Consider the following 13960-nt stretch of genomic DNA (forward strand, 5'->3'; position numbering starts at 1 on the left):
ATCTTTCACCCAATTTTGTGCCGACTTATATGACTCCTTGAGAGGGCTATGTCAGGCTGATGGACATTTCACTCGGTATTAGCAGTAGGTCAAAGCCGGGAGCTCCATCGATTTAGACCAGGACTTGGGGATCATTCCACTAGTTAGGGTGGAAGGTAGTCAATACCATCGTGGTGACCATGGTGCCAGGTATGTAATACTGCTAGAGGAGAACTTGTGCCACCTACTTTGGCACACCTAGTCTGGCAATGAAGTTAGAGATTGCATCAATGTAGAGGCAAAATAAGGTTGGCGAGAGAGGGCAGCCCTGTTTCACCCTAATCGTGCTAGAGATCTCTTGTGACACCTATTGGAGCTTTTACGTGGCTAGTAACTAACTCATAAAACACTGTGATGCTCCATATCATCTTTGATGGTACATCCACATCATGCATACATGTGATGAGGGTGTGCCCGAGGGATTGTGCTAAAAGCTTCATGGAAACATCCAAAACAGGACCTTGGACAAGAAGGTGGACATCGGAGGCCAAGACTGGTGTGGGAAACACGCCAGGCAAGCCTGGAGGATTTGAGGAAGGTTTTGGGCATGGAAACGTGCTCTTATAGGGCTGTCCACACTCACTTATAATTTGGGTGGATAATTTATAAGTGGAGCCCCTCGTATTTTAAACGTTTCAGACTCATTTAAATGGGATGGACATCCTTTTTTAAAGGGATTCACTTTCATTAAAGTGCTGTGAACAACTATAACCGGTGGGCACCCCAAAGATTAATGTACTTGGACATTTTTAATGCTTGGGCAAGTCACAAGCTTTGCATTGAGCATGTGCGAGCTGCATGTGCTGGTGGGAGTTGCTGACAGTGTCAATGGTGGGGTGCAGACAGAGCCGGAGAGCGCAAAGACGAAGGTGACGATGCGAACGCCGGACGGTGAGGGTTACAGTGGACAGAACTGGGACAGCGACGGAATGGAGAGTCGAGACCAATTTTCTCGCAAAAAATGTGGCCTCTACCACGTAAGCCACAAGTGTGGCGGGGCTCAGCCAGTCGTCGCCACCCACTGTGGTGCGAGCTCCGCCGGGTGGCCGGGTGGTGGTGGAGCCCTCGGCACTAGCACCACCCAAGCTGGAGGCGAAAACTGGCGGAGCAACGCTGAGTAGGCGGCAAGGTGGAAGCGCTTGAAAATCAACGAAATAGGTGACGGCCAGAAACAAAACTGCAGGCGGCGGCAACGGACGGAACTGCGCACAACGGCGATGGATGGAATGTCCTCGAAGAACTGAACCTGTGCGTGTAGAAGGCAACCTTGCTCTGATACGAGTGTTAGGGTCAGGGTTCCACACAAACAGAGACACAGAGAGAATGAACAACATTAAGAACACTCAAGAGAGATGGTGATTGATGCTCACACAAAGATGGATAGCATAGAATGTGTGGAGCTTGGGGGTTGACTCCATAATATCAAAATACAATAAATGTGTGTCCTTTCACACCAAATATCCAAGGGGAAAACCCCAAAGGGAGAAAAGTGCCCTTGCTTAGCCCATGTTCACATGTGGCAGTACTCATAGCATATATGCCAACACTTGTGTGACCGGGAGTCACAAGTTCACGAGTGCTCTTAGCCTTGTGGCCATGCAAGTGGCGTGACTGGTAGTCACAGGCTCGTGAGTGTCATTTGGCTTGTGTCTGGTAGTCACTGGATTTCTTTTTTGATTTTGTTTAGCATATCGGTTGTACTTGGAAATTTCAGGTGCGGGCCGGAGGTGAATCCCTGGGCACCTGCATCTTGTACAAGGAGCAGACTCCTTTTGGGAATGTGATGCAATGTGCAGCTTAAATTGTGGTTGTGATTTTGTCATGTTTTATGGTTTTAATCATGTTTACGGTGAAGTGACTCTGAGATACACATCTCCGTTACAGGACCTCCCCTCCCTGAGTCACAAGCCCTCACTGTTGGGCTACATGCCGGTTGGCAGTTCCTATCTCTCGTTGTGCAAGCATCTCTAGAATCTAACTGAATTGTAGAGGGCCTCCTCTGCAATGAATAACTTGCCTAATGGCTGCCACTCCCAACATGAAGAGCTACACCACTTAGGAGTATCTGACGGACTGAAGGTTAGTGTTGTGATAGGAGGGGTGTAGAGGAGAGTCCCCTTTTCTTTTGAAAGGACCATTCCCTCATAAGTGCAACATGTTTGGCATGAGACATGGTGCCGGAAGTCCTCTATAGATTCCCAATGGGAGAAGATTTATAGCCTGGCTGCCCATTCATTAGCTGGTTTCACAAGGGCTGAGCATGACCCTGGATGCCCCTTTGAGTTTTGCAAAGTGGAAGAGAGCAATCCATGCCTTGGCACACAGAAAATGCCTAGGGGAAATTCTTTACCACTAGTCTTGTAATCGAGTCACAAAAGTGTCTTGAGGTTGATTTATGAATTTCGAAGAAATGATAAGGCAAGTCAACTTAGAAGTCCATGAAACTTCTTAAGAATGTTTGTTTAGCATGCATCTACATCTGGTAAAAGTTGTGGAAAAAATCAATTTACAAATTTTAAAATGACTAAAAATGGCATAAAAATTCTGTAACAGCGTTATCTTCAAGGACATGTATATGAAAAAGTATCTTTAATTGATACAAGATCCATGCCAGTGGACTCAATACATTCAGAAATTTTTTTGTATTGCATATATAGCGTGCCTAAAAAGTTATTTAAGGTATTTTTCAAAGTAAATTCTCAAAATTAGATCTTTTTAACGAAAAGTGCCTAATGGATGACCATGGAAGACTATGTTTTTTTTTTGGGGCACTTTTCGTTAATTTTTTTTTAAAAACCTAATGTTTAATGTAGAGAGAATTTCTTTAGTAGGAATTTCTTTGAAACAATGATTTTTATTTACAAAAGTCTCAAAAAGCCACAAAAGTGGCTTTTTCTTTACATGGCTAGTGTGTTACTACCATTTAATATGGATTTGCTTATATTACTTGTGCATCAATAGAGGTCCAAAGACACAGGACACATGCCTTCTTCACTAGCAGGTTGTCTCATTCAATCATCCTGGAAGGGGACAAAGGACCATGGTAGATGGGTCAGTTCTTTTGGCAGTTGTGGGGCTTTATGTTGATTAAAGTGAAGCTGTTGATAAAGACCATGCAAGGACAACCAAGAGGCCCATGACTGTTATTGGCTCTCAATATTGTTTTTTTCCCAACATTTCAGTGTCCCCAAGAAATTTCTCATTAATTTTTATAAGGGCATCCACTTTTGTGCAATCATCTGGCATTTTCAGGCTCAAGTAGTCTTGGTGAATTTCTTAAATTAGATTATGTGCTTTGTGTGATGTGTCTTGGGTTGCTAAGAACAGAAGCATGATGCTTAATGCTGCAGATACATGGGGTGACCCACTGCCTGCAAATTTACCGGGCTGGGATTTGGTTCTTGCAAGCGACATACTCTTGTGTAAGGCATTGACTAAATCTCAATTTTCCTTCCAGAATGTTCAAAGTCTTTTTTAATGATCTTCATTTTTGAAGTACTAGGTACTTTTAATCACAAGTGTGTTGACTGATATGCGCAGGCGTCTTCCCTCTCTCTCTCTCCCCCCTTGCAAACAGTCAGGCGCAGGAGGTGCAGTCGGGCAGAACTCTCTCTCTCTCTCCACATTGAATTCTCTCTCACGCTCTTGTGAAAGGTGCGGCAGGAGACACAGAGGCACACAGGCGACTGGCTGATCCTCTCCTTGGGCACACAGTCGGGCTGCAGCATACGTGGGTGGTTTTTCTTTGAAAAAGCTGGTCGGCTGGGCACACAGGACAGAAACGATCTTCTCTCTCTCTTTGGCGACAGGTCTGGACTGCACGTGGTAAGACTTTTTGGTGTGAGAAGGCTGGTGGGCTTGACCTGTGCGCGCGTGCTCTATGCGCACCCACCTGCACGCCTCTCTGCTGTACAATGTGCGCAGCCAGTTCTCAGTTCTGCTCCCTTTTCCCACCCACCCTTGCTCAGGCCCCCAAGGCAGCAACTAGTAGGGGAAAACATGTCTCAACCCCTGGAGGGGGAACACGATGGTGAGACAACCTTTCACACCCCCACGAAGGCACCAAATGCCTACCGTAGAAGACTGAGGGAAGGAATCATGTCCCCTGGCTCACGAAGGATTATGAAGATGGCCCGACGAGATGAGGCCCTTTATGAGGAGCTACAGCTTCACCATGCGATAGGAGCTCGAAAAGGAATGGACCGAGTAGATGCATGCCCAAAGGAAAGTGATATACGAAACGCTGAAGGAAGAGATATATGTCCAATTGAAGGGAGAATTGCAAGCCCAAGTATGGGTTGAGATGGAATTAGCCCAAGCCTTGATGCACATGGAAATGAAAAAAGAGATGCAGAAATGGAAGGATGACATGCTCCGAGAGATTGGCACGACAGTTGCATCGTACGAAGGCACTTTGAAGACATGTATGGCTGACCGCGAAAAAGACATCATAGAAATGCAAAACACTTTGGAATCATGTAAGGCAAAAGTGGCTGCAGGTGAGAAGGAAATGCATTCATGGGCTGAAATTGCCAGTGCCACAAAGAAACAAATTGAGGAAGTCAACCCATGGATTGAAGTAGTAAAAAAACAGAAGGATACACCAGTCAATAAAGTAGAGGTGGTGAATGCTACACTGGAAGAGGAAGCCAAGAGACGGGCATGTGCCTTACATGTACGTGTAGTTGGGTGGGAAGATAAGGGAAATCCCCAAGAGGATGCAATAGCTCTTGCAACAAAAATTGGAGCCGCTGATGTACCCATTACCGGAGCATGGCAAGTAGATAGAGATGAAACCAGGGCAAAGATATTGATCATCGGTTTGGTGACTTGGAGAAGAAGAAGGCCTTCCTCTCCAAAAGGATGTGGCCCTTAAGGGGGAAAAGATTTATTTGGATGAGGACCTTACACCGGCACAGCTAGCACAGCGGAAGGAACACATGCCGCGTGTGCTTGAGGCAAGGAAAGAGGGGAAATGGGCAGTATACAGAGATGGCCGAGTCATCATTCCGGAGAGGAGGCCTGCTTGACGGTGCGCGGCCTATGAGACCTTGCGATTCACGGTGTGGAATTGCAACGGAGCCCTTAGAACAGATGCAGGATATTTTCAGACACAGTGATATTGCTATGTATACGGAGACCCATTAGTGCACAAACAAGAGGCTTCCTGACATCCGGGGTTATAGATGGGAATCAGTTTTCCGCCCTCAGCCACGCACAGTGGGAGGTACGAGAGGATCTGGAGGAGTGGCAATACTTTACAGGGAGGAGCTTTGTGACAAAATACATGTGGTACATAGAGATGTAGATGCGAGGTACATGGGGGTCCGAATATGCAGAGAGGGGCTCCGCGAGCTATATGTGGCGGTATGCTACTTTCCCCGAGCCCACTCCAGGTTTGCACCATCAGGAGAGTCGCCCTATATACCACTATATGATGATATCATGAGGTTTGCCAGCATGGGAGACATATTACTATTGGGAGACTTTAATGCACGTACAGGCACAGGCACAGAGCAAACAGAGTTGTATGATACTCAAGAGGCTATGTACCGGGAGATCACGGCAGAGGATGTAGGGTTGTAGAGATCAGCACAGGATGAGGGGGAGATTACAGATTATGGCAGGCATTTTCTTGGGTTGGTCATATACAATGGCTTATCGAGATGGCAAGGATCAGATGCTCTCACACACTGGAACTCTAAAGGGGGAGCGGGCACAGTGGACTACTTGATGGGATCTCCTTCATCGATACCTGATGTGCGGGGTTTCACGATTTCCAGTAGGCCCATTGGCATAGCAGCCGATCATGCATACCTGAGTTTCACACTAGTAGGTAGATCCCCGAGAGATGGACCAGCCACTCATCTACCTAGGTACCCGAGATATCAGTTTACACGTGAGACAGTTGGGGTTTATCGAGATGTAGTTACTGATGGCTTGTTCGCTTTAGACCCGCATAGCCCTCTGGACGAGATCACGAGAGGATTGGCAGGTGTACTACATGCATCCGCCTCATCACCCACCCCAGCAGCACTGCCCCCCACAGAACAGTTGGTATGATGATGAGTGTCGTGAGACACGAGCATAGCTACAGCGTGAGATTGCCATTGGGTCTCACACGCATAGACATGCCAGGATGATCATTCGGCGCCTTGTGCGGAGGAAGAAACGAGCCTATCTGGCTAAGCTAGAGGAGGAGATCTACCAACTCTTCTTGGGGAAGGACAGCAAGAGGGCATGGAAGATTTTTCAGGAGAGACAGCCTGGAACTCCGATTACTGCACCTGAGGCATGGCATACTTATGCTAGAGAGCTATATGATGCACCAAAAGCCCCCCACCCCCCCTCCACTGGGAGCGGCTAGCAGCACCTTTTTTACTATGCGGATGGTGCTAGATGTGATAGACAGGTTACAGAATGGAAAGGCATAGGATCATGATGGGCTAGTTGGAGAGCACTTCTCATATGCACGAGAGACTTTGGCTCTGCTCATCGTACATGTGTTTAATCGTGCCATTTGTGAGGGTTTCCCGACAAGCTGGACAGAGCATATCATTGTACCACTCTTTAAGTGTGGGGACCCCATGGTACCAGGCAACTACAAGACGATCATGACTGGTCATTACTTGGCCAAATTATATGGCTCTATATTGGAGTCTCGGAGCTAAGCCGATGGGTTAAGGCACGATCATCGAGCACATGGACAGGCTGGCTTCAGGAGAGGATTTATTACCTTGGATCACATACTGACACTTCGAGCACTTATTGAAGACGGCAGGGCACAGAAGAGAAGGATATACTGCTGCTTTGTGGACTTCCGCAAAGCCTTCGATACCATACCACGTGCCAGGCTTATGCACAGATTGCATGACATTAAGGTACTCTAGGATATGCAGTGGGGGATATATGCTTTGTATGAGTTTGTGACAGGCAGAGTCCGAGCACCAAGCGGACTATCTGATAGGGTGACCAGCACGATAGGGGTGAAACAGGGATGCCCACTATCGCCCACCCTCTTTGGACTGTACATTGATGCGGTCTCTGATTATGTAGACAGATTGGGAGGCCCAGGGGCATGCCTGGCAGGGGTGTTGATACCCATCTTGTTATATGCTGATGATATTGTTCTAATCTCAGACTCTCCGGAGGGATTACAGAGACACGTGGATGCATTACAGACTTTCTGTGCGGATAGAGATCTGACAGTGAACCTTAGGAAAACCAAGGTCATGGTGTTTAACACCACACAGGCATGGGTGACGAGATCAGAGCCTCAGTTCACTTTCCGAGGGGAGCCGGTAGAGTACGTCAAGTCATATGTCTACTTGGGAGTTACTTTCACAGGACCGCGTTTCTCCCTGAAGGAGGCAGCAGCAGCTAGATTAGCTCGAGGGCATGCAGCCTTGGGGGCACTTGAGAGGCAGTGTGCACACATAGAGTTTCAGGAGCCACACACCAAATTGTGGCTAATTGATACGCTTGTCACACCAACCCTCCTGTACGGAGCTCCAATTTGGGGGCCCAGTATACATCACAGATATCAGAGAGGGACAGATCAGGGATGGAGGCAAATGGAGAGACCACTGATTATGATGATTGCCCGCATGATTCGGAGCAAATCATCAGTACCACATGAGATTGTTCGGGCTGAGCTGGGTGCCCCACCAGTAGTAACCGAGGCCCTATTCCAGGTAGTTACCTTTTTACAGCGGCTATGGGAGCTTCCTCAGCAGAGGTACTCCCGATTGGCATTGACCTCATCCATACAGTTGGTAGAGGATGGAGATACTCATTGTTGGTACGCTTAGATGAGATCATGGTTTGACCTACATGGTTTTTGCGGATATAGGCACTCCCACGCTTTCAGTACAGTCTGGATTGTCCATTTTTGGATCTCACTCGCTCAGAGCAAAACCGTGTGATCAGGATCATCAGAGTGGACACAAAGAGGACATGGACTAGCCCCCTTGAGCCCTTGGGCACGAAAATGGCTCATTATAAGAGCCATTTTCTACACCTCTCCATTTGCCTCCATCCCTCATCTGTCCCTCTTTGAGATCTGTGATGTATGCTGGGCCCCCAAATTGGAGCTCCGTACAGGAGGGTCGGTGTGACAAGCGTATCAAATAGCCACAATTTGGTGCGTGGCTCCTGAAACTCTATGTGTGCACACTGCCTCTCAAATGCCCCCAAGGCTGCATGCCCTCGAGCTAATCTAACTGCTGCTGCCTCCTTCAGGGAGAAACGCGGTCCTGTGAAAGTAACTCCCAAGTAGACATATGACCTGACGTACTCTACCGGCTCCCCTCGGAAAGTGAACCGAGGCTCGATCTCGTCACCCATGCCTGTGTGGTGTTAAACACCATGACCTTGGTTTTCCCAAGGTTCACTGTCAGATCTCTATCCGCACAGAAAGTCTGTAATGCATCCAGGTGTCTCTGTAATCCCTCCGGAGAGTCTGAGATTAGAACAATATCATCAGCATATAACAAGATGGGTATCAACACCCCTGCCAGGCATGCCCCTAGGCCTCCCAATCTGTCTACATAATCAAAGACCGCATCAATGTACAGTCCAAAGAGGGTGGGCGATAGTGGGCATCCCTGTTTCACCCCTATCGTGCTGGTCACCCTATCAGATAGTCCGCTTGGTGCTCGGACTCTGCCTGTCACAAACTCATACAAAGCATATATCCCCCACTACATATCCTGGAGTACCTCAATGTCATGCAATCTGTGCATAAGCCTGGCACGTGGTACGGTATCGAAGGCTTTGGGAAAGTCCACAAAGCAGCAGTATATCCTTCTCTTCTGTGCCCTGCCCTCTTCAATAAGTGTCCGAAGTGTTAGTATGTGATCCAAGGTAGTAAATCCTCTCCTGAAGCCAGCCTGTCCATGTGCTCGATGACCATGCCTCTGCCCATCGGCTCAGCTCCGACTCCAATATAGAGCCAATATATATATATATATATAGAGAGAGAGACGAAGGCTCGTAGAGAGTATTTGCAAGATTGAATAAAGCTTGATTAGATGTGTTGAGCTTACACCAAGTACATGCTTTTATAGGCTGTAAGGCTTATCTATTGACTCAAGGGAATCACACACACATACTAGACAAGTGACACATGGCACACTTATGTTATCAACACTAAGGGTCGGTTCACACACACTAACACACTTAGCCCTTTTAGAGGCTGTTCACACACAAACACAAGTGGGTACACAAATAGGGGTACAAGTACATGATGTCTACACACACAGAGACTCCGAAATACCCAACAGGCATGGGGTCTATGAGACCATAGATGTATTGAGGATGGCAGTATGGAATTGCAACAACGGAAATATACGGTCAGGCACAGGAGGCTTCACAGGGACTTATATACATAAAGATATTCTTTTACACAAAAACCTATCAAAGCCTCGAGAGAGGGCTACCCAAATTTCCGGGTTATACATGCCAATGAGCCTTCAGAGGACAAACATGCGCCACTGGGGGGGTGGCTGGATTTGGAGGAGTGGCATGCTTGTTTCGGACTCATATGAGACAAATTCCTAGAGTGGTCAGACGGGATGAGGAGTCTTGCTTTATGTGGATGCGATTAGCCAAGCCTGGCATGCTACTTCCCACTAGAGACATTAGCATTTGCACGCAATTTGACAACAGAGAGAGGGGACTCCCCATTTGCGCCATTTTATGCAAATACTACAAAGTTCTCCCAACTAGGAGAAGTCCTCTTGTTGGGCGACTTTAATGCATGTACAGCCGGGAAGAGGTACATATGTATGACTTGTAGAGAGATGCCATTATGTTGCTAGAAGTTGACTTGGCCAAGACGGGCATACAAAGGGCCAACCAATGTATGACTTCCAGAGAGATGCCATTATGTTGCTAGAAGTTGACTTGGCCAAGACAGGCGTACAAAGGGCCAACCAAAATATAGGGGAGGCAACAGCATATGGTAGAGACTTCTTGGAGATGTGGGTTATGCATGAGCTGCTTCTATATAATGGGATACCTAGATGGCCATAGACAGACAGCCTAACATCTTTCCCACATCGTAGAGCTCTAGTACGGTGGATATCTCATGGGGTCTCTTGCTCTCATACCACATCCTAGACTTCACCATCCTCTCTCCCCCCATACTAGCCAACCACACATACCTCTCCTTCACGATCTCATGCCCCACCTTATTCCCTGTACCCACACACCCCCTTCCGCTAGCTTCATCCGCATTCATACCTGCATCCATTTCCATCATGATCTTGATCACATCCATGAGGACCACTTCTCCCACATCTTAACCTTAGACGTATTTCTTCCTATGTCCAACATCACATCCCAACTCTCCTCCATCATCCATGATTGTGTTTGCGCCAACTTTACCTATACCACATGCTCCTAGTGGGTTCCGTGCCCCAAAATGGGTAGTATGATGAAAAGTGGAAAACCACCAGGTTCCGCGTCTTATGCGAGAGGAAACATGGGCTGATTTCAGCACATGAGATGCAATGCATTCTGTAAACTCACTCGTCAAAGAAGCATGCATTTCTCGCCACACAAGAAAGGGAGTTATATTGGTGCTTTTTGAGCGAGAATAATTCAAGAGCACAACACACTTTGAGGAAAAAAGAACCCCTACACCTATCACAAACCCTAGCCTCTGGGACAATTGTATGATGTGCTAGACCAGCCTATACCACAAATGTCACGCTTTCCTTGGCCCACATCATCTTACTTCTTCGATGTTCTCAATGTTACTAGGGGTCTTAAAAAGCTCCATAATGGGAAAACAAAAGATCACGAGGATCACTTTGCCCATGTGGACCATATACCAGCTCTTTTTGAGCCTGAATAATAATTCAGGAGCATGGCACATTTGTGAGGGGAACAAGACTATCACAAAACCTAGCTGTTAGCACTTTCATCCCCAGTTTCTGCTCTGTATGGTGCCCATTTGGTCCCCTTTTGCATGGCCCTTGTTTGTGGGCTGGCCACCCCTTTTTTAGTATTTTTCTGGGATTTTTCCCAGCCTTTCTGGCATTTTTCTAGGGAGCCATGTCCAACAGCTCCAGTCGGCCTGTTTTCATGCTCCAGTCGGCCAGCTCTTCCCCACTATAAATAGTGGGTGCTGGCCTCTCATTTTTCATAGAGTCTTGTACTTATTTGCTCCCTCACTTATGAGACTATAACTGTCTCTTGCTTGGGACTGTTTTGGTTCAGTATATTCAGCATAGTTTGCTCCATATCTCTCTCTCTCTTGCACTCTCTGTTCAGCACATTCTAGTGCCACTCTGCTTCCGCTCTGTGCACTCTTTCATGGTATCATCGCTCTAGGTTTAGCAACCTTTCTGCTGCCCCAGATTCAGCCCTGTTTTCAGCACTTCTCCTCTGCGTTTTCTTCCAGATCCATAGCTTTTTGCTGCTGCGTTTTCTGGACAGCACTCTGCTGGTCGGTTCCTCTTCAGATTGGCTTCACCGATTCAGCCGTCTGGCTCTTGGAGATCAGCGTTTCTTTGCCCACTTGGAGATTGGACTGCAGGCGGCCTGTTTTCTACAGGACAGCACTTCTTCATTGCTGCGTTTTCCTCTCCAGTGGTTCTTTCCCTTTGCAGAGGGGGCTTGTGGTGTTGCAGGCTTTGGTGGCACACTTGGTACCTGTGGAGGACACCTTTTTCAGAGATTGTGCATTTCTTGAGATTGAGCCCAAGCTCTTGTGATGGCTGCTCCCACTTCTCTTCATATGTTTGCAGAGTCTGCCAAGTTGGATGGTTCCAACTACACCCTATGGAAGGTGAAGGTGAAATCGGCCTTGCGTGGCGTGGATCTCTGGGATTGGCTTGTTACACCAGCCAATGCCACCCCTCCCACCCTTGCTTCCGGTGGTGTGACTTAGGCACATATTGATATTTGGCAGTCGAATGATCGACGTGTTTTTTCCTTTCTGATGTTGAACTGTCAGGATGCTGTTCTCTCTCATGTGTGTACAGCTGATGCTGCACATGAAGTTTGGAAGGCTTTTGCAGATCTCTATGAGATTAAGTCTCCGGGTCGGATTTTGGCATTGGAAAAGCAACTTATGAACTTATCAGTTTCTGCGTTTCCATCTTTATCTGCTTTCATCTCGAAGATGAAAGATCTCCGGGACGAGCTTGCTGTTTGTGGCAAGGACATCTCCACAGAGGATATGGCTATTCGGCTGCTCTCCAAACTTCCAGAGAGGTTTGATGCATACTTTCAGTCTCTGGTTTCTTCTCCTCGTCCTGTTCCAGTTACTTGGGAGGAAGTTCTCCCCTCCATTATGCAGATAGAGTCTCGCTTTGAGGAGCGGACTGGCACCTCCGGTGGCCCTGATGGAGCTTTGGCAGGACGAGATAAAGGGAAGTCTCAACAAAAGAAAGGTAAAGGGGGTTCTGACAAGAACTCCAAGGATTCCGATAAGGATAAAGATAACAAATCTTCAAAGAATAAGGACATTGAATGTCATTATTGTGGCAAGAAGGGTCACAAGTCACCCCAATGTCACAAGAAGAAGCGTGATGAAGCAGCAAAGAACTCTTCCTCAACGGCGGTGTCTCAACCCAAGAAGGATGATGGAATTCTTCTCTTAGCAGGTACTCGGCGTATACTTGCTCTTGTGACTTCTCAGTCACGGTCTTGGATTCTTGATAGCGGTGCTACTGCTCATATGACACCCCATCGAGACTGGTTCGAGGACTTCACTGCCAGATCAGGCGAGATCACTCTGGGTGATTCTTCTTCTGTGCCAGTGCATGGTCATGGCACTATCCCCATCTTCCGTTCTGAAGAGGACAAGAGGTACTTCTCTGACGTTCTGTATATTCCAGATTTGGCTTTTAACCTTTTGTCAGTGAGTGCTCTTACAGCTCAGGGTGCAGAGGTGATCTTTTCTCGTTATGAGATTACCATTCGTGATAAAGCGACTGGTAGCATCTTGGTTCAGGGAGTCCAAGATAGTGGCCTCTACAAATTGACCGCTCTGCTTTCTTCTGGTGCTTCTTCTGCTCTTTGGCATGCTCGGTTTGGCCATTTGAGCTATCAGCTTCTGCAGCGAGCTTCGAAGGATGGGTTGGTTGATGGATTACCAACCATCAAGGCTCCGTCTTCTCCTTGTTCCTCTTGTTTGCAGGGGAAGCAGCACCGAGCCGCCTTTCCGAAGGAGGCGACACACAGATCTTCGACATCACTTGCTCTCATTCATGCAGACTTATGTGGTCCTATGAGTACCGCGTCTTTGAGTAAGGCGTTGTACATGCTCGTGATGGTGGATGATTTTACCAGATATACTTGGGTTTTCTTTCTGAAGACCAAGGATGAGACTTTTCATCACTTCTGTGATTGGAAAGCCGAGGTGGAAAAAGAGACCGGTCACTCGGTCAAGGCTCTCAGGACCGATGGAGGGGGTGAGTTTACATCCCAGGAGTTTAAGCAATATTGCAAGACACATGGCATTCGGAGACAGCTTACTACAGCATATACTCCATCTCAGAATGGAGTTGCCGAGAGGAAGAATAGGACCATTATGGAGATGGCCCGTGCTATGCTTGAGCATTCTTCATTACCTCGACGTTTCTGGGCTGAGGCGGCTTCCACTGCTGTCTACATTCAGAATAGGTCTCCTACTGCTGCTCTTCCCGACAAAACTCCATATGAGGCTTTCCATGGTGAGAAGCCCTCTGTTGTTCATTTCCGGATATTTGGATGTACTGCGTATGTTCATGTGCCTAAGGAGCACCGCTCCAAGTTGGACTCGAAGTCTCAGCGCATGACTTTTCTCGGATACAGCACTGTGTCCAAGGCATATCGTCTTTATGATCCTCAAGCCGGTAAAGTTATTGTGAGCCGTGATGTGGTGTTCGACGAGACTCCTACATCTTCAGAGGGGGGTGGTGAGCTT

General features: G+C 47.5%; 1 protein-coding gene across 3 annotated transcripts in view; it reads left to right on the forward strand.

Moving 5' to 3' along the window:
- The window catches only part of LOC147623608 (S-adenosyl-L-methionine-dependent methyltransferases superfamily protein), a 76982-nt gene that overhangs the window by 46926 nt on the left and 16096 nt on the right, over positions 1-13960 (forward strand). For 2 of the 3 annotated variants that reach the window (XM_086820176.1, XM_086820178.1), the window contains exon 5: positions 3390-3461. The exons of the other annotated variant lie outside the window; for it this stretch is intronic. In XM_086820176.1, coding sequence (XP_086676302.1) covers positions 3390-3461 — 72 coding nt within the window. The remainder of the gene's footprint in view (positions 1-3389; positions 3462-13960) is intronic. 3 annotated transcript variants of the gene reach the window in all.

This window comes from Cibotium barometz, chromosome 26, assembly GCF_041138505.1.
Source record: "Cibotium barometz isolate CiBa-2024 chromosome 26, ASM4113850v1, whole genome shotgun sequence".
Classification (NCBI taxonomy): Eukaryota; Viridiplantae; Streptophyta; class Polypodiopsida; order Cyatheales; family Cibotiaceae; genus Cibotium; species Cibotium barometz.